The sequence below is a fragment of the Patiria miniata genome, unplaced genomic scaffold, assembly GCF_015706575.1.
Source record: "Patiria miniata isolate m_02_andy unplaced genomic scaffold, ASM1570657v1 HiC_scaffold_15, whole genome shotgun sequence".
Lineage (NCBI taxonomy): Eukaryota > Metazoa > Echinodermata > Asteroidea > Valvatida > Asterinidae > Patiria > Patiria miniata.
This window is the reverse complement of record NW_024037053.1, coordinates 618,804-645,430: the sequence shown is the minus strand read 5'-3', so window position 1 is coordinate 645,430 and position 26,627 is coordinate 618,804. Positions and strand designations below refer to the sequence as shown.

At 40.2% G+C, this 26,627-nt stretch overlaps 1 protein-coding gene across 1 annotated transcript; it reads left to right on the top strand.

Annotated features, from left to right (window-relative positions):
• The first annotated feature begins 84 nt into the window (after window positions 1-84).
• On the top strand, window positions 85-23,686 carry LOC119722312 (chromosome transmission fidelity protein 18 homolog). Its single transcript, XM_038192361.1, has 23 exons — window positions 85-498; window positions 1,391-1,732; window positions 2,821-3,158; window positions 4,410-4,502; window positions 4,620-4,672; window positions 5,580-5,742; window positions 6,737-6,901; window positions 7,306-7,436; window positions 8,564-8,687; window positions 9,863-9,999; window positions 11,313-11,406; window positions 12,193-12,291; window positions 12,858-12,985; window positions 14,328-14,497; window positions 15,130-15,182; window positions 15,443-15,613; window positions 16,835-16,984; window positions 17,622-17,752; window positions 18,643-18,727; window positions 19,467-19,519; window positions 20,588-20,711; window positions 21,929-21,986; window positions 22,883-23,686. Exons 1-23 carry the CDS (start codon window positions 426-428, stop codon window positions 23,062-23,064), a joined length of 3,117 nt encoding a protein of 1,038 aa, XP_038048289.1. The 5' UTR covers window positions 85-425; the 3' UTR covers window positions 23,065-23,686.
• Window positions 23,687-26,627: the final 2,941 nt, after the last annotated feature.

The following is a 26,627-nucleotide window of genomic DNA, read 5'->3' as shown; positions in this document are numbered from 1 at the left end:
GCATTGTGTTGATTAAGTGAAGGATACCAACTATTTATTTTCGTCACTTTCGCGGGAATTTCACTAAGTGCGAGAATCAGCTGCACTGCAGGATAGGAGAGAACTGAAAGTTAAACACAAGTCAATTCCCATTGATTACATTATTTTGTACAGTACTCTACTCTGCACTACCAACACCAATCAGAAAGTTTATTGAGCAGTGTGTCACGGTTTTCACAGTTAATTTGAATTTAATCTGCCGATCTTATTGTGTGCGCACAAATAGCATGACAGTGACACTGACAGACAAACCAATCAAGCCAAGTTTTGGTGTGAGGAAACTATGGATTAGGCCCTAGGCTAGTATTTCAGTGTTCATGAGCCTTTACCACACCGTTATAAATTAACTTAAGGACGGCAGGAATTTCTACGAACTAACGCCAATCATGGAGGAGGACTTTGAAGATCGATATGCTGATGAGCTGGAAGCGATGAGAGAAATGGAGATGGATTTTGAAGGTAGGCAGGGAGGGGAGGTTCAGCAGCCATTTGTCAGGTGTTTTGTATGATGATGTGTTTAAAACTCGACAAATTATTTAAAGATCAACAATTTCACCAAAGACAAAGACAAATCTTTAAGATCAGACTTTAAAGTTTAAGTTAGGCTTGATTTTGCATGAACATTTGCTTTGAATGAACAAGAAATTAATCCACAGCCACTGACAGTGACAACAGACATGACAGACAGTGACAGATATCGTTATTTTCTCAGGCTAGTGGAATAATGCACCTATCAAATGTCCCCTCCCCCTGCGCTGCCCTAGGTCCAATGTCGGGGTTTGGTCACGTTTTCATGGCCCCAGGATGGGGATTTTGGTCACTCAAAAACATTGTTACCGGTACCATTGGCGTACTACATGGAAAGGCAATCACTAGTGCGCCCCACGTATGTTTGTCGGAGATTGTCACTTAAACTTTGACCGAGGGGTAGGGTTTTTGCCACTTCAAAATAGACGAAAGTGACAATCCCCACGTCTTGGGTGGGGCAGCCCCCCCCCCCCACCCTCCTCCTCCCCCCCCCCCCCAACAATTGATAGGCGATTAGGGGAACAATTGATAGGCGCATAACCCCCTGACGTTTCATGTTCTCTGTATGGTTTCACTTTTGACTTAATTATTTTTCAAATGAACCACTTTGTCATGTTTGTCATGTTTGTTGGTTTTTAGTAAAAGGCCTACATAAAAAAAAACATCACCCTGATTCTTGATTGCAATGTAGGCGTAAATAATGAAAATTCATATTGATTTAATATTAACTATGTTTTGTTTTGTGTTTGTTCAGTGCTGAAACTGAGCGATATCTTGATAATTTGCTTCTTTTCGACAAATACCTTTTTTTCCCATTACACAGCCTCTCAGAGAAGTCAAAGTCAAAACAGAACTGCACTATCCCAAACCGGAAAACAATCTCATGCTCCGCTAACCAACGGCTCTCAAAACCTTAGCATTACCAAGAGCACTGCAACTACTAGTGGCCTCAGCCAGCCCAAGAGCCAATCAGATCCCATCGCTGCTCTGAACACAAATGGCAAATCGTCGTCGGCCTTTTCTGGACTCCCAAATGGTTTCTCAAGAGAACCGGAGGTTGATGGCCTGGAGAGGAAAGCCAAGAAGCGAGATATCGAGGAGATGTTTGGGCCGTTGTCCGACAGTGAAGACGAGTTGGTCATAGACGCAGCCCTGCCAACCATTGGTAAGATTTGCATCATGACTCAAAAAAATCCTTTCCCCATCAGGTTTAATACTGGTAAATATGAATCCACTGGAAAAATTGAGCAATTTTGTTGCTTCAAACTAAAAAATCTACAAGAAGCAAATGGTCCTATGTACCTACATTTTTTTTTACCCTAACTTTCTAGGCATTTGTGCTAGTATGCAGCCTCAATCCTGCAAAATCCTCCAACTGCCTCCATGGAAAAATAGCATACAACCTCAATCCTGCAAAATCCTCCGTTACTTCTTGAATGTGGTCCTTGAAAGGGGTGACCACTGCCTCAATCCTGCAAAATCCTCCAGCAATCACTGTCAATATGTTGAGGCAGAGCCAGTGACATCCTGGAGCACTGCGGAAGATTTCAAGTGTAATCTTGGCCTAAAGTTATGCACGGCTGAGCATAAACAACACAGGGTCCGGCCCAAGACCTTAACACAGTGCATCCTCCACAATTAGCCACACATTTTTGCCATATAGCCTCAATCCTGCAAAATCCTCCATTTTGCAAAGAGGATTTTGGAGAATTTGGGAAGGTTAGGGTTAAATTAATCAGTTGTATGGGATGTAATGATGGCAGACCAAGGTCATTTGTGACCTGTTCTGTCAAAATCAGATTTTTCTGGGCATAAGGTCAAAAATGAGGTTTTTGCATATTGTTAAAATATGTTCTTTTTCCTTTAAATAGGTGGTTTAATTTTTGAAACCGGTCATTCCTGGGCAGAGTTATGCTATTTTGAAGTTCATTGTGTCGAAAAGTAGAAAACGGAGCAAATGGCCACGAATGTCACAAAACAGTACTTTCTTTGACTGATATATACTTTAACAAATCACCAAAAATACTATATTTAGAGTTCAAATTAGGGTTTCAAACTGTTACAGTATATTTTAGACATGTTCAGGATTACAAATATGCAAAATTTGAAAATCGAAAAAAATCACCCCCACAGCGTTTTTTTGCCCTATCTCAATTTCAACCTCTGCCCCATTTCAACCGTCTGCTTTTGACAGAACAGGTCACATTTATCCAATCGAAGTTAGAGTAAAATGTTTACCTTTTAAAATTTCAGCTCCTACAGCCAAGCGTCCCAGAAAACTCTTCCCGGATGCCAGTAAAACAACAGATAGAGCTACCACCTCCCCGCCCCCATCCCCAACTCCCGAGGAAAAGGCCCTTGCAAAGATAATGCTGCACCGGCAGCAGTCGGCATCTCTGGCGCAGCAGCCCGCGGAACCCACAAGGGCGCTCTCCGCAAACAGTGGTCAAGACACCGCCTGGCCGGCTGGGTATCGCCGGCTGCAGATTCTGCACCGGGAGCCCCTGGGTCTGTCGGCACGAATCACTGGGCAGGACGGGAGGCGGGTGTATCTCAGGATGAAGGATGTTGTCGGTGTGGAGGGTAAAATGGTAAGGGACCAAGTTCCAAGCTGCGGCAGAGCGTTCACACACCGTTCAAAATGTTTGCAAACACTATAAGGTTTTTGCCTGCCCTGTGTGTGTCGCACTTATATAGGAGAGGCATAAAACATTGATCTTGGCACAGTGGCATATTAAAAGCATTGAATTTGAACCCATTGCAAAATGTGTACCTTACAATTCCTGGGATCTGTTAAAGAATTATAATGCTCCTAATGTTTCAAATTAACCCTAACCCTGCCAGACGCAACACAGTGCATCAGGTGGAAAAGTCTGGTGCACTTTGATGCATTCAGCTACCAACATTAGTGCATAAACGGCCACTTCTGAGACAATGAGAGCTAGTCCCATTGAACAATGCCACAGTTGTATCCTGCTGCATTCGGTGACCACAGACTCTGAGGCAGTGTGGCCTTGAGACTTTTGGCCTGATGGATCTTGCTGCACTGGGCAGGCTTGTCACTTAGACAAGTGTTGCATGTGGCTGCGTTTGGCAGGGTTTCTATCCAAAAATGCCCTGGAGTGTTAGGGTTTTGAAGGAACATGTTTACAGGCATCCTAGATTCTTTGTAAAATTAAAGTTGAAGCAGGTCACGTGGATGCAAGTCCCATATTTAAAGGTTTGAGAAAATGTGAGGCGTCTGGCAAAAATAAGATGGAACTGGGCAGAGGTCGAAATGAGGGTTTGCAAGTATTAGGAAAGAGAATAAAATTCTCCTGACAATACTGTTTGTTGCACTTCAATCGGACGTTCCGTTGACAAATTATGTCTGTTTAAAATTCACATTAATCGACATGTCAAAACAAGTAAAATACTGAGAAAAAGGCCTTTTAAGTTTCGAGTTTTGTAGTCGTGAAAATGAAAGATGCCAAATGTTTTCTCCTTAACCCTTATACTTCCACAATTTTTGTCCTATTTCTTTAAAATGCGTGTTGTAGACAAACCAAAGATAACAAATATCAGTAAATCTGAAAATTAAAAAAATCAACCCCATTCATTTTGTTGCATTTTTCTCCACTGAGCCAGTTCCGTTTCATTTTGCCAGAACGTCTCACAAATACGTTAATGATTCTGATTTTTTTTCCCATTTATTAAAAACATTTGAACTTGTTAATGCCCCTTTTGGCGTCCAGTCCTGTTTCCAAAATATCTTTGTAGACTTTTCAAATACCACAACACTTATCTCAGATTCTGATGCTTCTAATATTTTTTTCCACTTCTTTTATTTTCTTGATAAACAGAAGAATAAGTCAATCTTCAAGCAGACCCCCGGACACCCCCTTCGCCTTCTTGCAGTGCCCGTGGAGATGATGCAAGATGATCTCGAGAGTGAGGTAACACCTAAACACGATAAAACCATACCACCTCCAGTGTCAAAATGCGATATTATTTATTAATGCTGCTCCCTATGACTGTTTTTAGAGATAGTCTTTATCTTTCTTCTAATACAGAGACACATGCGACTAGTGAAACAAGCCCAAACCATCTCAGCATCTATAAACGGGTGTGTATATAGGGTTAGTCAAAAAAGTGAAACCCAAGTGTCGGGACTATTGTTTTAGTGAAGTTCTGCATGTAGTACTTTGAAAATCTAGGATATGAAAGCCAAATTCATAAGCTTTCTTTTAGTACAAGAATCATTCAAATCACTCATGTACTTTTCAAGTTACGGAATTTTAAACACAACCACCGTTTTAAGGTTCTGTCCACGGATCACAAAAAAGGTGTGCGTTCTTTCAGCAAAACGAAAAACAATTCACACACATCCCTATGTGATTTGTTTTCGTTTTGCTGAAAGAATACACACCCTAACTCCGTAACTGAAAAAGTACATGAGTGATTTGAATGATTTTGTACTAAACAAAAGCCTATGAGTTGGGCTTTCGTATCCTAGATTTTGAAAGGGCAACATGCAGAACTTCACTAAAACAATGGTCCCGACATTTGGATTTCGCTTTTTTTGACTCGCCTTGTACAATTACATCGACTGGAAGTTTTGAATAAGTGCATTAAGTTTTAGTTGTCAAAGTGTGTTCCTTTTCTCTGCATTTGATATTTCTATAATGAGAACATCTAGAAAGCAAGGTCGCCTAATGTACAAATACATGTATCCTTGAGAAACAGCCTTGGTTCACTGCTTGTTTTATCTGCAGTAACGGCGTTCAATTTGCTGATTACGGGAAGAGTATACTACCCGAATTGTTGAGTTTCCTCCAGGATTTTTAGACTTGTAAAACTTGACCAGCATTATGCGAATAAACGATAAAATCCAAATTTGACTAATCAAATACTGAATTATTTGAAAACGCCCAGCACTAACCAGCCTTTCAAGCTGGGGATGCCATTCCAAGTTGGTTTCATTCAACAAATTCATTACAAAATAATATTTTCATCTCTTTTCTCTTTTTTAGAGGCCTGAGCAAGAAGCTCGGGACGTCGGCTGGCGATGAGGCAGACGATGAGATGGAGGATGATGATGATACCGGGAAGGAGGCTGCCACCAAGGAGAAGTCGTCAGCACTCTGGGTGGATCAGTACGCTCCCAGACGCTACACGGATCTACTCAGTGACGATGTGAGCATTCTAAACATTTATTCCCACAATGTCACTTATTTGACAGTGGAAGAAAACTTTGATACATTTTAAGAAATATGGACTCCTTGCGCAAGAAACTTCTCGAGAGTGACAGAGAGAAAGTTGGGGGAGACTACTGGGGGAGTCTTGAACGCATTGTCCACAGCGCTTGACGCTGAAGCGTAAAATAAGTTGGGCATACTTCACGCCTTACGCATGTTAGCATGCGATGGGTCCCCCCTCCTTTCCCCACCCTCCCCCCTCCCCTATACCCCCACTGGGGCTCCCAAAAGCACCATTTGCTATTCACGAATGGAATCCACTGTAGAAAGCTTTTCACTCTCTGATTCCTTTCTCACATCTTCGCCTTAAAGTACTTTTACAATTCTTTGCCATTGATGAGCTGATCTATGTGTGTAAGGTCACAATATTGGCAACCAAAAGTGAAACATTAGAGAAATGAAAGCTGTATGCTGCTAGTTTTCTCTTAAATTGTTGAGAGAAACATCCCGAAGTGGAAAACGGCATTGAAAAGATAATGGGCCAAACATTTTTCACTGCGAAGCAGATTATAGTGGCATCTTTGGACAGTTAACAGACATGTAAGGTACATGGTGTCCACTTTCCACTCGTGCATTCTTCTGCAAGTATCAAACAGGCAATTGTGGGCTTGTTATCTTGTCAAGGTATCCATTTCTTATTAAAATTGGGGGGGGGGAAGCTTTGGGAGTAGTAGGTGTATTCACTAATACACGGACACCGTAACTAACGTTAAGTGGACGCCGTAACTAACATTAGATTTAATTTAATTTTGTCCAAACCTCCATGCAGCTTGATAACTTGACAAGAACAGTTACTTTAGATGTTTTTATTGCCAAATGCTTTTGCTTTTTTTTTTTACGTTAGTAAAGATTCGTGAAATTTTATGAAATCGGCTGCAAAAGTACTACATGTAACAGTAATGCATAATGGTTTTAACTATTTCCTTTCGTAGGGAATAAATCGCAATCTGCTGTTCTGGCTGAAACTCTGGGATCATTTAGTGTTTGGGAAAGAGAAAAAACAACGGAAGAAACCGAAGCTGGAACAGCAGCAGAAGCAAGCGGAGGCCAAGAACTTAAAGTTCAAGAACAAGTTCCAACAGGAAGAACAGCAGGAGGCAAGTATCAGATTCATCTGTCTGTTGGGCGGGGTGTTTGTTTACTTGTGCACAAGAACTGCGCTACGATATTTTATATTGGTTATTAGGTTGGTTCTCAACTTAATGTTAAATCATTTCAGCTGTTTTGTGTTCTTTGAATACACTGAAAAATAATCTTCACATTGTACGAGAAAGCAACATTGTTTCATTGTGTTTGGACTTTGGGTACAGATTTCATTGGCATTACAGGGTAACCCTGTAGGATAGCACTGCCCGGCTCGCACGTGACACAGTCAGTTAGTGAGATCGTTACAAAGAGGAACCAGTGTCCTCGGGGATCAGCAAAAACTGAATTGCAAAATTGTGTCCTGATTTGTATGTTCTTGTCACCGATGTTTATGTTCATCTTTGTGTGTGCAAAGGAGCTCGATGAGAACAATCGTCCTGTTCACAAGATCGCTTTGCTGTGTGGTCCGCCCGGCTTAGGCAAGACGACCCTAGCACACATCATTGCTGGACATGCTGGCTACAACGTGGTGGAAATGAATGCAAGGTAAGTGGTAATGTCAACACTATTCCGGTGGGGGGGGGGGGGGGGGGGGCTCGGCCGGTAGCGCCACCACTGTTGGGACGTATCTCATTCCCTTCATGGACAGCAGCGCGCACACATCGCGGATGAGCAAACCCAATGTATTGTACACAACTCTACGACGTATATACAATAACACAGAGTTAGCTTTAGCCACAGCGCGATCATAATTATTACAATCGCCCAATGGCCGCGCGTTGACCGCACACAGTCAGTCATCACTCCACACTGAGCCAGTCAGGTTCCTAGTTACGAACAACGCTATGGCTTCCTGGTTGAGCCAGGCACCCGACTGTGACACATCAAAAATAGCGTTTGAGCTAAACCATTTTCACTTTCGTCATGTTCATAAATTTGGCCCAAAAACGGTCATGTTGAACTGAGGGATTTCCTTTAAACGACTACGGAGTAAAGACCTTTGATGATCTTTTTAGGCAATAAAAATGAAAATGTTAAAAAAGCGTTTTCACAAAATAGATCGTTTTTGTGCCGGAATTATAGGGGCGTCCATGAAGGTGCTATTACACAGTAAGTGCATTCGAGCGCGTGGTCACGTGCAGGATTCACTGCATAACAGACCAGCGCGAAACAGATTCTTTTCTGGAATTGGTCTTTCGATACTGAACTAATATACACGTTTGGTACAGACCAAAAGCTTGAACAATGTCTGTGGAAACCAAAAATCATTAAAATTAAGACTTGAAAGTGGATGTTTATTTGCCAACATTTTTAACACACCTATTTTTCGAATAGAAGTGGCACACAGAAGGCCCTTCGCGCTCGGCTGTGGTCCCCCCTCCCCCTCCCCTGGCACTTGTTATTACTTTATAGTCAACTCTGGAAATTTTGAAATAAAACACTGCATAGATTTTCTCTGATTTCTTAACAAAGGATAATAGATTTAATTTTCCACTGGTTTTACATTTTTCTTTCAATTTATATGGTTGAAGATAAACGCACCTATTGGCTTTTTAGATGTAAGAAAGAAGACCGGGGTGCTTGGTACAGCAATTTTCTCAGTCGATTTTATTTTCTAAATAAAGAACAGTTTCCTTCCCCCTTACCAAAAAAGAAACTGTTCTTTAATACAGTGATGATCGCAGTGTTGAAGTCTTCAGGAATAAACTAGAATCATCGACCCAGATGCAGTCAGTGTTAGTCATGGATAAAAGACCCAACTGTCTGGTCATCGATGAAATTGACGGTGCTCCCACGGTAAGACATTCTCATTTCATCAGGCTTTAATTCAAAGATGAGAGTTAACAAAGTTGGCCTTATTCACGAGTCGGCCATATTGAATAGAAAGTTAGGTAAAATCTTAATTTTGGGAACTTGCGAAGAGAAATAAAAGCAACTTCATTTATAATAAATTCCAGTGTGCGTCAATTAATGATTTCAAATTTGTAATTAAACATTCCCTTATGTTTAAAGCCATATTTAAAAAAAAAATGACAGTAAAATAAGGCTGCATTGTGCCTGCATAAATAGTCTGGCGCCATCCCATTACACAGTTAACAATTAATGAAATACATTCAGGGAACTCGAAAAAAATGGCCAACTCATGAATAAGGCCCATAAGAGACATTATTCTAAGAGAATGTTTATCCTTTAAAGTGTATTCATAAATACACATAACAGTTTAAGGCCATTCCTATTGGTCGAGCCCGTCACGTGGGTGGTTTTAAACTGCTGATAAAACACCACGCGCACACGCCGATCTCCATATAAGGAGATATTTAGCACTACGCTCGTGAGGCACATATCATAACCATGGCAAGAGGGGTGTTATAAGATAGACAAAGTAAAATTATTGAACAGAATCGCTGGAAATTTGTGAATTTTTGATTTGTTTTGACTTTTTGACCAAAAAGGTATTTATTAATGGGAATAAATATTTGCTTGGCCAGTATTAAACAATTACATTTATAACCAAACCAGTTTTAAACGTAATGGTTTAAAATCAGCCAAGCACATATTTATTCCCTTATCATTATTTCTGGTGGGAAAAATAAATGATTTTTCATGAGACTAGCTGGACTGGCATCACTTGTGAAGAAAACGTTTTGGAGACATGTTAGTTCTCCAAAGTAGGCGAAAACGTCTCTGTTCTATGTTTGCCTAGGTGAGCCATTTTGTTCTGTAATTTGTTGCATGATTCACATCACGCGTGATTTTGTTGTTTTGAGATGTATATTTTTTGTAATCCAACTTTACTGCAAATTGGCCATATTGACAATAGCAAAATGCAGATATGTTTACCTGTAATATGGTGAAATTAAACTATTTGATTTGGTTGATAATAACGCTTTCCTCCGTCTTCATCAATATTCATCAGTTGTAATCCTGCTCCAGGTTGTTGAATTTTGTTTGTTTGTTTGTTTTTTCCTTAGCCCGCCATCAATTGTCTCCTAGCATTTATCAAAGGTGCTTCAGACAACAAAACACCAACAGAGGCAGGGACTGCTACCGCTAAGAAGACAAAATCAAAGAATCTGCTTAGGCCGATCATCTGTATATGCAACGACCCGTAAGTAGTCCTTCTGGCGAATTCAAGTTTACTGCAAGTAGAACTGCGGGTTAACGATTCAACTTTGCTGTAAAATTGCGTAAAAATTATGTTACTACAATTTTTGAAAAATGTTCTTCAAGCACGAATGGATTTTGGCACGCTGTTATCTCATGCAGGTCTCCTACACTCAACCGAAAAAAGAAAGTCTCCCCTTAATACTTTTTTGTCTAACTCAAAAACTACCGGGCACATCTTGCTCAAATTACGACTGATCAGTACAGAAATTCCTTAGCAATCCAGCCATACTCTTTGTTTGGTCCAAAACACTGATACAGTGTACAAAATTATGCAATTTATGACAAATGGTACCGGAAAAAAGTTTTGTATACGTACAAGGTGAGTGTGAACCACAAGTTGCACGTATACAAAAGTGCAACTGTTTTCGGTATCATTTCTCATAAATTGCATAAATTCGCACACATTATCACTGTTTTGGGCCAAATAAAGAGTATGGCTGGATTGCTAAGGAATTTCTGTACTGATTAGTCGTTATTTGGGCAAGAGGCACTCAGTAGTTTTTGAGTTAGACAAAAAAGTATTGGAGGGGGGGGGACTTTCTTTTTTGGCTGAGTGTAGCACGGCAGATAGGTGATGGGATTGTGCCTTGGATGATACAAGCATGGCATTTTGCACACAGTCAGAGTATGTCATGAGAAAGATATTTGGCTATAGGGCCATCGTAGATTTGTCCTTCGAAAAAATAGGCCTAGGTAGAATAATAACTTTGAAAATTGCTTGTTATTCTACCTATATTTTTTTCAAAAGACAAATCTGCGATGACCCTATAGCCAAATATCTTTCTCATGACATACTCTGACTGTGTGCAAAATTCCATTCTTGTATAATCAAAGGCACTATTCCCCCCCCCCCAAAAAAAAAATGGCTCCTAGTTTTGTTCAGTGAATTACACTATTAGGGACTGCATAATTCAGTTTGTTAGAGCATGATGCTATTTTCAATCAAGTTCGAGAACTCTCATTTCATAATTCCATTTTAAAGGGGAAAAAACATGTCCCAGGCTGGATAATTCAGTTGGTAGAACACTGGAACTGCAACTCACGGGTCTGAGGTGCACCTCTTGGTTCAGTTAAGTTTTCTTAATTGTTTGTTTTATTTTTAACAGGTATGTTTCATCACTATGTTAGTTGAGACGCAATACTTCCAACTCAGTTGGTAGAACACTGGAACTGCAGCTCTCAGGTCTTGGGTTCACCTCTGGGTTGAGTTAAATTGACTAATTTGTACTTCACATTGTTTCTACAATTCGACAGGTATGTTCCAGCACTACGTCTGCTCAGGCAGCAAGCTTTTGTGACCCACTTCCCTCCAACCCTCAGCACAAGGCTTGCAGCAAGACTCAATGAGGTAGTCTAGTAAACATTATATAACCGACATACAGATCCTTGTCATTTGATTGGTGGAACTCACATCACGTGACATTCGCTATTATTCCCATTTACGCCGGGGCTCAAAAAGTCCCATTCGCCCATGGGGAATGGGAAATACTATTGAACAGTTAGGATCATTCTTGTTCCATGACACGGTATTTGTGTGCAAATGCATGCTTGTTGTGCGCGTTGAGCGTTGTGCGTAGCGCGTATTGTTCCAAAAAGCCAGTGCTACAGCGTTGGCTTCAAACATTTTCGTGAAGGGGTGGTTTGGAAGAGAGAAATACATTTTCCACCAATTTGTATTGAAATAAAAGTTCAAATATCAAATGACAGGGATCTATATGTCAGTTACATGTATATAAAACAAATATTGAGTGGCTTTAAATTTTGAAATGGGAGGAATATTATCGCTCGGTAACATCTGGACTTTTCCAGTTCACTCGGCTTCGCCTCGTGAAATGGAAAAGTCCAGATTTGACCTTGCGATAATATTCCTCCCATTCCACGCTGAGCCACTCAACATTTATATAATAAACCATCTTTTGGGCTCAATCATCACGTCATCGCATTGCTCACAAATTGAGCAAAAAAAAAAAACGTAGAAAATGTTTTAATGGTATAATAAAATCATATTATTAGGTTAACAACTTCTAGATTGGAGCCTTGCTGTAAATTCAATATTGGTTTTGCCCTTCACCGACTTATTTTTTACGAACAAAAACCCATTATTGAAAGTTATTTGTGCCATGTTTATTAACAGATAGCAAGAAATAATGCCCTGCGGACAGATATGACAGCGCTGATGGCGCTGTGCGGTAAAGCTGACAATGACATACGATCATGTCTCAACACTCTACAGGTATTGCACATAGGAAAACGTTTGTCGTTATTCATAGTAGTTTAAAGTTTCAATTTTTGGGGCGTGGAATTTGACACCGAATGACTGTAATACATTTTTTTGTCTTTTTTTGTCTTGGTACTTAGCTCTTTTCTTAGCGTTCATATAATCACAGAGATTACATTCAGAGTTTTCATATACCCTAACTCCCTGGTGTCTTTTACTAGGAACTGGACCAAGTCCATCAAAATCCATCAATCACTGTGCGTCCAATACAAAACTGTACATGACATAATGGAATCCACCACTGACGCACTGGTCGACATTCATGGACTTGCTACACATGGCTTTGTCACAACAGCAGTACAGGAAGCTAGGTGAAATCAATCAGATACCCCTAGCACTGCTTCAGGCCATTAGGCCCAAGTCCATCATACTTCATCAATATTTAGTCACGCCAGGCCTTCTGGACCGAGTCCCCCAAAATCCACCAAAATCGGGGGATGGATTTTGATGGAGTTGGGGTGGTTAGGGTTAAGCTGTAGTAGTTTATATTTTCTTTGGTTTTTTTATATTTTGTTCTGCAGTTTATCCATGGTCAGGGCAGAGTACTCAGCCTGGCCCTTGTCCAATCACTGAGCGTCGGGCAGAAAGACAGACATAAAGGCTTCTTTTCAATATGGCAGGATATCTTCAAACTCCCGCAGCCAAAGAGGTTAGTACAGTGGAACGCCGCTATAACAAACATCACAGGATCCACAGAAAATGTTCGTAATAGTGATCGTTCGGTATAGCAATTTTAAGCTGTCGGTGCTCCGGTACTCGCTTTTCAATAAATGGCGCCCTTCATAACTTCACCCTGCAGGCCCTGGTAGTTACTGAAAGACGACTTTGAACATGTGCCGACTATTGAATTATGTAATTACACAGTTTTTGTGCTTACTACCTACATCGATGGGTGGCTTTCCCCTTCTATGCCTTGGGGAAATAAAAGCCACTTGTCGCTCTTCTGTTGGTGGTTTTCAACAACAATGTTCGGTTGGTTTTGAACACAAAAATTGGGAGCCAAGGACGATGTTCGGTATAGCCGAATATTCGGTATAGCGGTGTTCGGTATAGCGACGTTCCACTGTACAGTGATGTTGCTATCACAACATCATCATGGACTTTTCCATGCCTATTAGGGGTGTGCATTTACGGTTAGTAAGGGAATCGGGTACCCGTTTGAAAGAAAATATGGATACCCATTAAAGAAATCCAACCCCCAAAAATTTAATCTCAAAGTTGTGGTACAGTTTGTTCATGAAGGTCGGCACGATACTACCACATCAGTGCATCAAATCTGTCAATACAGCGAGATACAAGTGTGTACAGTGAGCTCAATGCATGTAGCTTTTCAGTGTGGGTATATTGGGTGCTGTGGTCCAATGGTTACGGTGTTTCACTCGTGTGCCGTGGTTCATGGGTTCGAATCCTGACCGTGGGAACATGGTGCTTGTGCTCTTGAGCAAGGCACTCTACCATTATTGCTTCGTCCTTTGGATGGGACGTAAAGCTGTAGCTGTTATGTAATGCACGTTAAAGAACCCAGTAACACTTATCGCTAAGAGAAGGGGTTTGCCCCGGTATTTCTGGCAGTGGCTGCAATATGCGCCGCAGCACCTTGTGATACCCTTAAAAGGTGCTACATAACGGGTCTCATATTTCTCATAAACTTTATTTACCTTTCTTTAATAATTGACATAATTTCCAGCGCCTTGAGTACCTAATTTTTGGTAGATATGTGCGCTATATAAGACTCGGGCATTATTATTATAATTATTATTATGGGTAAATTGTCATACATGTAGGTAATTTTTAATCCTTAGTTGATTGTAACTGCAGCCGATTTCAAGAAATAGCGCACAACTTATGTCATGTGTAGGACTTCATGGAACTTGGCGTAGCTTAGACGATGATAATAACAGCTTTATTTTGAAACTTGTTATTTTATTTGTTGAAAATAAGAACCTGTGCTAGCAGCCGCCATGTTTTTTTTTTCTCCCTTGTTCTTTCAGGAAGCAGTATGCTAACCCACACGACGTCGCAGCAGGCAAGGCTAAGATAGCCACTGCGGCAGACGGTACCCTGGGTCTGGACACCAGCAATCCAACGTCGACGACAGCACGCTTCTACAATGTGGTGCAGCTGGCACAAGGGGCTGGCGATTATGATAAACTCATGCAAGGTGGGAGTCCAACTGTGACGGCCATGTTGGTCTAGTCCCCCAAGGCTGTAGTTGAGATTATAATGACTTTAATCAGTTCTTCCACGGCACCTGTCTAGTAAAAAAAAATGTTTCAGTGCAATTAATGCCACATTAATGATAACCTCAACACTATATTAACCTCATGGTTTTTCATCTACATTGCTGAAAACTATCCTTGGACAATAGGCCAGTTCGGTATTCCAAAATAGTCTGGTGTACAGCAAGATTCGACGATTATTTTTCGGGATAACTGCGAGATAATTGCACACAAGGCTATGGGGGACGTGGTAACCAAAACTGCAGTCTGTGTAATTTTTCGTGCAATCGAAAAGAGATGGAAATTCCGTTCACACAAAAGTTTTGACGCGCAAGACACCTAAAACACTTCGCTGTCCAAAGGTTTTTTGCAAAATGTTATACTTCAGAACAAGATGATCTCTTCAGTTTTGCTAGTACCCCGCTATGCTTTTGCACGCATGCGATGAAATTTTTATCCTAAATGAAAAATCGCAAATCAGATGTGCACATGCGCAGTTGGAATACCAACCTTGCTTATACATGAAACGTGTCAGTATTTCAAACTAAAAGTATTCCTGCTTTTATTCACCCAGGGATATTTGAGAATTATTTGGAGATGAAATTCAAGGACCCAAGGCTTGAAGCAGTAAGTAAAAATAGCAATCTCTTTGGAAAAAGTATCGGACATTATATTAACTTGCTTCTTTTAGGGTTCCTTAAAAATCCTGGAAAATCCTGGAATTTAAAGTTTTCATTGAAAGTCATGACAAAATCCAGGAATTTTGTTATTCTACAAGGAGTTTTAAGTTAGAGATTTCTTGGAAACATTATCTCCAAGGAGTTTTGTAAATTGTATTTTTTTTTTATCTTGCCTTCCGTGACGCTTTTTTCTAAACTTAATTGCAGCTGAATCTTGCCTCTGATTGGTTGATCTTCCACGATCGCCTTGGCAGCGTCGTTGCTCGCAGTCAGAACTACACCTTCTACCGATACCTTCCCTATGTACCGGTGGTGTTTCATCTGTTGTTTGCGTCGTCATCACAGCCGCGGCTCAAGTACCCCAACACTGCCTACGAGGTAAGGGAGATGTTCTGCACCCGATTTCATTAGGTGCTGCAACGCATTGCAACTCATATTGCAACGTGTAACACGTTGCAACTAGCAATGTGTTGGATGATCCCTTTCACAAAACTTTTGACGTGTTAAACGCGTCGTAAAGTTCGTTTATACAAAGGCTTAAAACGCGTCGCAAGTTACGACATGTCTAGTGGTCATCGCGAAATACGAAGCGTCCTTTTCTTAGCCAGCTTTATTCCATAAAAATTACATAAACGAGACTATATTACCATGACAACGTGTGTGAAGTTGTAAATGGAAAATGCAGCAAAGAAAAATATGCTTTAGCCTGGAATACTTTAGTTGAAGTTTCAAAGTAGCTATACAGTCCACCGCAAGCTTGTTTTCCTTTAAAACTGCATCATACGTCCGCCATTTTGTTTTACGCTTTAAAGAGGAGATTCGATGACTATTTGCTGAATATCATACGACTATTTACTGTACGTTGAACACATACATATAACAGTCACTGTGTTGTGTTATAAATACACCTACAACGAGTCGCACTTATGATGTATTTTGTGAAATGAATCGGAGGACATGTCACAGCTGCGATGCATCGTAAGTTACGATGAGTTTCATGAAATCGGGTGCTGATCTGTCAAAACATGTAAAACTTACTTCATCTTTGGGCTGAGCGGAGTGCCATGGCCTTGTGGTCTGAGCATTGAACTCGTGGTCTGTGGGTAAATCTGCAGGTTGTGGGTTCGAGTCCAGCCGGGGTCGTGGTGGGTGTGCCCTTGGGCGAGGCACTTTGTCACTCATTGCTTCTCCCCACCCAGGAGTAAATGGGTAACTGTGAGAGCATAAACTATTTTAACATGGAATTTTGTGTCGGGGTGATATAAATCAATTTATAGGTTTTGCCCTTCACTGACGTATAAACACTGTATACTCAGTGTGTTACCTCCCAGGTGAAAGTTGGAAAAAATCACTCGGGTGGGACTGGAACCCACAACCTCCTGCTTTCTAGTGCAGATGTCTTACCACTCGACCACCTAGCTAACGGTATCAGTTGGCTGGTTTGAATCTGATGCACACAGAGATGGTTATTGTAAATAAAATTATTTATCCTACCTACCCATCTGCATAATTTTTTGGGGTGTTACCATAAACGTACAGTTTTTGTTTCGGCCTAACAGTAAGGTTGCCATTTTGCCCTACTGTTTTCCGCCTGCACAGAATTCTGTCAAGCAGACCAGAACCCAGAATTTACTGAGCACAGTCTTGTCTGAGGTTTCTCCCAGCACGGCTTGCTTCCTGGACCCACGCATGGCCGTCACTCAGATCCTGCCGTTACTACTCATCATACTACAACCGACATTCAGACCGGTAAGTTATCAATATGCATTTCTTTTGTCCACAAAGCAAACATCAAACCAGCATTTAGATGCATGGTTGTAGTTGAGTAGATTTCCATGAGTGCGAGTACAATAGGCTTGCCATGAGTACAAATCAACACGTTGAACACTGATATTACATTATCAGCACCAACTGATTTCTTTAGTATCTCTTCTACCCAAGGCCCCCCCAAGGCTCCGGTTTCTGGTAAGCGCGTGGCGCTGTATCCATGCGCGTTGGCAAAATTAAAAAAAAAAAATTTTCAATGTAAGATGATGTCTCAAAACCGCCAAACTCACTGGTTTGACTGGAATCCTGCTGCCGCACAATTTGAACGTGTTTTTAGATATTGTTACGATCGAGTATAAGCTTTATGTGGCCTCTCTGGGCTCCCATATGTTTTGCACTAAATTTAGTCGGGCACCATTTGCAGTCATCAGCTGACATTTGTAGAAAAAAAAGGAAAAAAACAAAAAAAGCCGCGTCACCGCACCACTTTGGGGGCAAGCTCCATACCAGAAACCAAAGTCTTTGGGGGGGGGGGGCCTAAGACTATAAACAAATTCTCCATTAAATTCTCCAATTTAAATTTCTTTTCCTTTTTTGTCTTCTTGTTTATTTTTAAAAGGTGAACACCCAGTTATTCAATGCTCAAGAGAAACGTCACATGAAGGAACTGATCAACACTATGATAGCCTACAATCTTACCTACAACCAGGAACGCAGTGCTGAGGGACAGTATAACTATGTCCTAGATCCGTACGTATACACCACCACTGATATGGAACCATACCGGGCAATAGAATGTACACATACAGTGAAATCTCCGTGGTTCGTGACATCCTTCAAACATTGACGATAACAATCAACACGGTCACCGCGTTCTGGACGGATGTAGTAATGCATAATTCATGACTTCATTAACATAACAGCAGCGCACTTTCCACGCCTGCCTCATTAACTTGCCTTCGCCTGAGTGATTTCACTACGGTGAAAACGCGTTTTGTACGGTCGTTAACAACCCGGTCAAAACGCGGTGACCGGAACGGTCAAAACGCGGTGATCTTTGTGAGAAGCAGCCTATGTAAAACCTCAAGGGGACAGGTTCAAAATTTGACTTCAGCAGAGTTTTGAGTTAAGCAGGGTTGTATATCATTGTTATACTACTGAAGGGAATGGATTCTTTGTTTGACTTAACAGTTGTTTTGAGTTATCAGAGTTTGATTTATCAAGATTGCACTGTATTTTAAGTGTAAAAATCGTGGACTAAAAGAGTTTTTTAGGGAAAAACAATTTGAAGGCCTTTTTCTCGGTATTTTACTTTTTTGACTTGCCGATAAATGCGAATTTTAAACAGCCATAACTTGTCAACGGAATGTCCAATCGAAGTGCAACACACGGTATTTTAATGAGAAGTTTATTCTCTTTCCCAATACCCGCAAACCCTCATTTGTGCTTGTTCTGTCTCAATTTGCCAGAACGCCTCATATATGTGCGTTCATTATAGTGATAGCTAACTTGTGAATTTCCTGAACTCTTGACTTTCTCTTATCACATGAAATTTTGGAGTTGGTTCGTCATCATAGAGATGCCTCCGTATGTTGAAATAAATCTATGTTGACTTTCTTCATGTGTCTCGTCCATTTCAGAAACCTTGACTCTGTTGTGAGGTTTAGCAGCACACCACCCACCAAACAGATGACTTATGCGGCCAAGCAACTCATAGCTAGAGAAGTAAGCCGACGTTAAATTTGTTTTCTTAAACTCTTGACTACAAGCAATTTAGTGACTAAATTTAGTCCCCAAAATACAGAAAATATAACCTGCCCTTACTCTCTGTGTGGCCTAGTGGTTAGAGTTCGTGACTCGTGATCAGAGGGTCAGGGGTTCGAATCCAGCTGCTGGTCATATGTTGTGTCCTTGGGCAAGCCACTTCACCCCCACTTGCCTCTCTCCACCCAGGAGTGTAAATGGGTACCGGCATTTTTAGCTGGGGTGTATCCGACATCCCATCCAGGGGGAATAGAAATATTCTCAGTCGTTTCATGCCGAGGAAACCGGAGATAAACGCTCCGTTCACTAGTACCCCCTCACAGGCAAAGAAAGTACAGTTGGGGGTGACCGAACGACGCCATCTTGCCTGACTGCAATATTTTGCTGCGAAGCGCGGCCACTGCGTGTACATAGTACAAATCCCCTGGTGTACGTGCGTCACACACAAGGAACAGTGAGCGCGTCAACCAGCAAAATGTATGTGGCCTGCCCATGAGACATCGTTGCTAGGTAAAAGGGCGCCCTCGTTTGTTGGCGCACGGAGGCCATACTGGCTCATGATAGACCTTTCTTTTACTTACTCTCTCAAAAGTTACATTCTCATTACTGTATTTTTCAATTATAGGTTAATGTTTGTTAAAACTCTGACATGAAACTGTGCATTGTTTCCAATTTCTTGTTTCTTTTTTTTTTTTCGTAGATCACTTTGGAGAAAATGAGACGCAGTGAAGCAGCTGTTGGCGGCAAAAACAGGTACATCACAGCATATTTGTATTTTCATGAAAATTCTAACAATTTAAGCTGCTTTTTGTCCGATTGATAGCAATGCCAGGCCTCAGCATTTCAACCTATGAAAACCTTTATTTCAACTTGGGTGCCTATTTTTTTAAAGTAACCTTTATAAACTATAAAAACCTATAGTTTTTATTCCATTCATTTAAAAAAAATTATATTTAAGAATCAATTTGTCCCACAGTTTAGTTATGATGCCAAAAGAATCACAGTCAATAATCATGATGCCAAAATAACCACATTGTCAATAAAGCCCTCTTCAGGCGTGCAACTTTTCCTCGGATCCGCTGATTTCCTTGTTTTCTTTACTTCTCATGAATGCCATTACAAATTGAAAAACACTGTACAAAGTCTGGTGTGGTTTGGAATTTCCTCGTTTTTCTAAAGTCTCAGTTGCATGCCCGCCTCTTAGATTTTCTTACAAGTGTTTGAAATGAGCTCTTCACTGTATTTCTTCTCCCTCATGCTGAAAAATTGCACCCTAAAAACCAATAAATGCCTATATCTTGGTACCTGGAAGACCTTCAAAAACTTATATTTTGATTTTCATAAACCTATTTTAATACCTATGTTGATGAAGAGGGGCACTGTGAAGTCGGCAATGCCCATTTTATTTTTTTTTTTTTTTTATGGTGACTTAAAAGTTAATATACAACATTTGCTTTTGCTGTAATTTTCAGAAATGGATGGATTTGTGGATAAGTATTTTATAGCAAATATTGTAACACTGACCTGTAGTCTGGTTCCCTGACCCTACTTCAGACGAAACAGAGCAATTTATCGATGTCGGGGAATTGTCAGGTCAGGGAACCAGATTAGCTGGCTTGCAAGTCAGTGTTTTCCAATGATGGTCAGCTGACCATCGTTGGAAATTGATACAATAATTCAACTTTTCTTGAAAGTGACAGCACACTAGGTGCGATGATTTTACAGGATGCTATTCTTCTCTTTCAGTCAACTAAGGTATTTCGTAATAATTTGGTAGTTCTGGTTTTTGATGTTTGCAAATGTTGTATATTACCTTTAAAGAGATATGAAGAAGGGAACTAAACCCTCTGCACCAGTGAAGAAAGCCGGACCAGCGGCTCAGTCCAAGGTCCCACGACACTTGGAGAAACTACAGCCCAAGAAAGTCCAGGATGAACCTGAAAAGGTACAACATATTGCTCTTCAAAAATCATCCTTTTGTTTTTGATTCTTTAATTATATGTGACCCGCTCCGCAAAAATGAGTCTGTTGTGGCAAAACTGACATTTTGAGTTAACTACATTAATAAAATGGGAATGAAATAAGCTTTCATTTGGTATATCACGGACCTCTCTAGGACATTTGGTTGCATTGTTGTGCTTGTTTCATTCTGTAAAGTTTTTGCAAAGCTAGAAGTGTCTCAATGGAGAAAAAAGGCTTTGAAAAATAACAAATACACTGTAACTAACCAAGAAAAGCACCAAAGATTCATAATTTTTTTCTTTTTCTTGCAATATTTACATTTCTGTGTAAGATATTTTAACTAAAACTATCAAACAACCAAAATAAACCAAAAACAAAAAAATCCAAATTTGAGCAAAATTTTTACTGTTTCCATTTCAAAATGGCAAAAGCTTGAATTCAAATTATTCGACATCAGACTCATTTTTGCAGAGCGGGTCACATATGTGAGGCGTTCTGGCAAAATGAGACAGAACTGGGCAGATGTCAAAATGAGGGTTTGTGGGTATTAGGACGGAGAATAAAATTCTCCTTACAATACTGTTTGTTGCACTTCAATCGGACATTCCGTTGACAAGTTATGGCTGTTTAAAGTTTGTATTTATCGTCCGAGAAAAAAGGCGATTAACCCTAACCTTCCCAACTCCATCAAAATCCATTCCCCCTTTGGTGGGATTTTGGCAGACAAGCCATCTGTACCAATTCCATCAAAATCCACCTATAGTAGTGGTGGTCTTGTGGTGGATTTCAGCGGATTTGGTTCTGAAGCATTTTGTGAAGTGGGGTCAGTGGTGGATTTTGGCAGACTTGGTCAGACAGTAGAAAGTTAGTGTTAAAGTTTTGAGTTTTACATTCGTGAAAAAGGAAAGATGCCAATTGTTTTCCTTCAGAACGCTTTTATTCCACGATTTTTATACAATATCTTAAAAATATGTGTAGTATACATAACAAAGATTACAAATATCAATAAATCTGAAAATCGAGAAAAAAATCACGCCCATTTTGGTTTGTTGCATTTTTCTCCAATACGTGCTGTGACCAGTCCCGTCTCATTTTGCCAGGACGACTCACATATATTATATAATTATCATTCTTTTATTCTTTCGTTATTTTAAATTTTGTCTGCAGTTTAAATCAAACTCGTACTTTTGTTTTTTACAGCCCACTAGAGATTTCTTTGGTCGTATCATCAAGAAGAAATCGCCGGGGCCTAAGTTAGGTGAGAATTTGTTTTTATTAATTAATAAACACTGTAAGTTTGTTCCTCTTCGTGCAACTTCCCCCTCTGATTCTTTCAAAATTCACTCTGCCGTTTTGCAGCATTTGGATGGGGGTCCATAAATTTTGAGTTCACTTTTTTTCATGTCCCTGTTACATTATAATAATAATATCGGAGTCTTATATAGCGCACGTATCTACCAACTATTAGGTACTCAAGGCGCTGGAGATATGTCTATTATTAAAGAAAGGTAAATAAATTTTATGAGAAATATGAGACCCATTATGTAGCACCTTATTTATAAGATGCTGCGGCGCATATTGCACCCATTTTTTAGCGATAAGTGTTACTGGGTTCTTTAACGTGCATTACACAACACACGGGATCTACGGCTTTATGTCCCATCCGAAGGACGAAGCAATAATGGTAAAGTGCCTTGCTCAAGAGCACAAGCACCATGTTCCTGTTACATCTGATGTAAGATTTTGTCAATTCAGGACACGGTCTTTAATGCCTTTTATCTCCAAGAGGGATTACGTAACCAAAGGACCTGCCAAACATTGAAAAATCGTTTGAAGTCACTTGTAATGATTTACCTCATTATAAGGACTGTTTAATTTCGAAACACTTTTTTGAAAACTTTCCTTGACAAAATTCTGCCCATTTGAAGTTCTTGTTAAAGTTTGGGTTAAGCATTTCTTGAACTGACACACCTCTACAAATTCAAAAAGAGGCTCATTTAAAAAACAAACTTTACAGTATATTTTAAACATATTTAAGATCACAAATTTACAAAAACTTCCTTGTATCTCATGTCTGGTTTTGGACAGAACATGTCACATGAAAATGTAATGAACTGATATTCCTTTAACATTATTTATTTCAAAATTTCACAGCTGATACAGCAACCAGCACCGATGGTGTCGATGCCAATAATGACCCCGGATCAAGCCAGAGCAGCAAGGCCGAGGCGAGACGAGAACAGCAGGAACAGCTAGCTGGCAAACTGTGGTACAAATTCAACCAAGGATTCACTAACGCCGTGCGCAAGACGGTACGCATCCAAGACTTGCTCTAAAGTTGAACTGTCATACAGTGACATTATAAAGCCATTTTACACTATCGGTCTCGCCTACCTAGTGTTGAAATCACCACGGAACTCCGTAAACCGAACCGGGTCCCATCAAATATTGGTAGGCAAGGCATACTGTTCACACTACACTGGCCTATACATGGGTCAGCTGTAGAGTTTGGATTTTCTACCCGGGTTGGAGCCTCTTAATCCTGGCCCTGACCCGCAGCCGATTTCACGAAACAGTGCGTAACTTACGCCGTGCGTAGGACTTGCGCAACAAGTTTATTGCGTAGCTGCACAATAAACTTACGATCGATTTCACGAAATGTTGGGTAGCTGCGCAACGTTTTAAATAATCTAAACATTTTGGACGAGGATAATGACAGCATTTATGATGGCTGTTTGTGTATGATTTTGTTTGTTCATAAAACAGACGTTGAACCACCTCTGCCCGCCATTTTGGAAATACTTTCGTTGGACTTTTTCGGAATCTTGCGGCAACTCTAAAAACTCTGTCACGAGTAAAATAGCAGTTCATTTACTTCAAGCACAAAGCTGTGAGTATTCTAAGATGGAATTTGCATTGGGGTGACACAAATTCCATCTTATGAACAGTTTGGTTGCGGTACCCGCTGCTACATCAGATTCGAACCAGCCAACCGACCCCAGCTAGCTCGGTTGTTGAGTGGTAAGACGTCTGCACTTGTAAGCAGGAGGTTGTGGGTTCGAGTCCCACCAAGTGATTTTTTCCTCAAAAATCACTTGGGACAACACTGAGTATACAGTGTTTATAAAAAATACGTCGGTGAACTGAAGGGCAAAACCTAAATTGAAAGCTGCAATTTTCTTGTATCAACCTTGATAAGTTGTGCAGCAAAAGGCTCCACAACGGTAATATAGGTCATTTTTAGTCACAATGCCACAACTTATGCAAACTACAATGATTGCGCAAGTTGCGCCATAATTTGTTGTGCAAGTCATCCCCCCCTTTAATTTTCTAGCAAATGTAAATTGAAGAATACTCTTGAATATGTAGCGACATAATTAATGTATATTCATTTCAGAGCCCACAAAAATCCCCATATTATTGTTGACCCCTAACTGTCCATGCATATCATTGTAATCGGAGCATAGGAGTGTGATTTGTGCACGTTCTTATTTTTAAGAAAATGAAAAATACATATTTTTTCTCTTGAAATGTCAAGTAGATTGGAGAAAATCTTCAATGAAATTTAATTTTAAAAACTTAATATCTTTTACATTGGTGAAAAAAACGGTAGTCCGTAAAACTGCTAATGTTTAGGACAAAAAGTACTTGATAAATGCAGAGAATAAAAAAAAAGCTTTAAAAATGGAGAAATAGTTGTTTGTATCAATTGAAATTTATCATTCAACAAAGCAAGTGAAAGCTACAAATGCACCTTCACCTTAAGAAAAATTGATAATTAAAAAAAAAGTGTCACATTACTGCCAAGCAAAACTCTTATCAAACATACAGTTAAAGTTCAAGGAAATCCAAATGCGTCATTCGATAAGTTTGGGGTACACTTTTTCCCCATCCCTGTTACATCCGCCATGTACGATTTATAAATTCTTGATGCACTCCTTAATGCCTTTGTCCCCTTAAAAGTTATTATGTAAAGCGAACTACCTACCCAACAAATGAGAATAGTTTGAACTTATTGGATGATACTTGAGCAGCAAAAGTTCAGAGATAACAGGGACAGGCCTTTTCACACTAGAGCCCGTCAACCCGGGTTGAACTCAACCCTGGGCAAACCTGTGCCGCCCCGGGTTGAGTTCATTATTTTTCAATCCTGCGTTCAACCCTACATCGTTTCACACTTCAATAAGCTCAGTTACTGCTGTTTTGAAACCCGGTGAGAGTTTCAACCTGGGTAGAAAATCTCAACCCTGGTCTGGAGCAGGGTTGAGTTCAACCCGGGGAGAAATCAATCTCAGGTTGACGCAGGGTTGGCACAGGGCTGAAATTTCAAGTGTGAAACCCTACATCAACCTCAAGATTTGTGTGGAAAGGCCAATTATGACCCATACTCGAGCATAGGCAATCTTTTTTATGCGTGCACAGTTTTTTTCCTATTCATTGTCAAAGAGAAGAGGGGGTCTTGTAACTGCACTGACAAACACAGCATGTTTAGCTCAGCAAATTTTCCCCGCTTATGATTGTTACACTAACCAGCCACCAGCAGAATTATCACAGCATATTCTGCTAAGCATTTCTCCTCTCTGCTTAGCAGCTGAGGGTAATTGGCAAGAGTATCTTGTTTCACTAGCCAGCCATCAGTGTAATTATGCCGAGGCCAGACTAAGCTACCTTGGAGCCCGGCAGCATTTGTCCTGTCACTCAACACTCTGACTCACAAAGGGGTTGCTGGGGACTCAACGAAATCCCTTGACATGTCTGTTTATGAACAGAGCATAGGTCTTTTCCGCTTTTCCCTTTTTTCAGTTTAAAGGGAATATACATCATTTGCTTTTGCTGTAATTTTCAGAAATGGATGGAATTGGGGGGTTGGAAATATATAGCAAATATAGTTACACTGACTTTTTTGAGGTTTTGGGTTCGAAAATGCTATAAAAACAAAGAAAAACTATCATTTTCCTGTAGTCTGGTTCCCTGACTCCATATAAGAAGAAACAGAGCAGTTTACATACATTGGGGAATTGTAAGGTCAGGGAACCAGTCTAGCTGGCTCGTACCCGTTCATAGGTTTGTGATAGATTGCAAACAAGTGCGAAGGTCAATTGGGGCCAGTATTTGAAAAAAAAGTCAGTTGTTTCCAACGCTGATCGGCCGATCAGCGTTGGAAATTGATACCAAAATACCACTTTTCTTGAAAATGACAGTATACCAGGTGCCATGATTTTACAGGATGCTTTACACTGTCATTCACTAACAGTCCAGCAAGGTATTGTCATGTAAAGATAGTGATACATTACCTATTATTAAGGACAGATATTTACTCCATGTATATAATTCAAAATGTATCTGGTCTGTCTGATTTCAGATGACAAATTTTGCAAGTAGAAAAAACAAAAATGTTTCTTTTACAAATATACAATAATAAATGACAGTTTATATAGCACCAAAGTCCGCCTAAGAGACGCTGGAGGCGTTTCATTTACAAAAAAAACCCAACATTTGATGAGTGCTGTAATTATGGTGTCACCTTGTACATTATACTGCCTTTTTATTAACACGTTCTTTTAATTTGTACCTACCAAGTTTCACGACGACCGTATCTCAATGCCTCTGAATGTGGATCAAGTCAAAAAATAATTAGAATCGCTACTAGGCACAGAGCATGTGGTTTTTATTTCATGTCAAATGAAGTATAAAACCTTATGCCTATATCATCCAGATTCGTCTGGGTTTTTATTAGTAACGAAAGTGATGAGAAACATCAGATGGTAACACTTCACCAAATGATTATCAAACAGAAACGTGGGGGGTTTGCCATTTTTGTATTGAAATGTAGCCATATTTTACAAGTGTATTTTAATTGGTCTGGTTACTAACACAGGAAAATTAAGTCTGGTTTTGA

What these genes read in the sequence shown, in the direction of transcription:
- LOC119722312 (XM_038192361.1), top strand. Translation starts at nt 426, where the DNA reads ATGGAGGAGGACTTTGAAGATCGATATGCTGATGAGCTGGAAGCGATG. An exon ending in AGGACCCAAGGCTTGAAGCA is followed by an intron (nt 15,183 to 15,442) that starts GTAAGTAAAAAT and finishes ACTTAATTGCAG; the next exon opens with CTGAATCTTGCCTCTGATTG. An exon ending in ATCGCCGGGGCCTAAGTTAG is followed by an intron (nt 21,987 to 22,882) that starts GTGAGAATTTGT and finishes AAAATTTCACAG; the next exon opens with CTGATACAGCAACCAGCACC.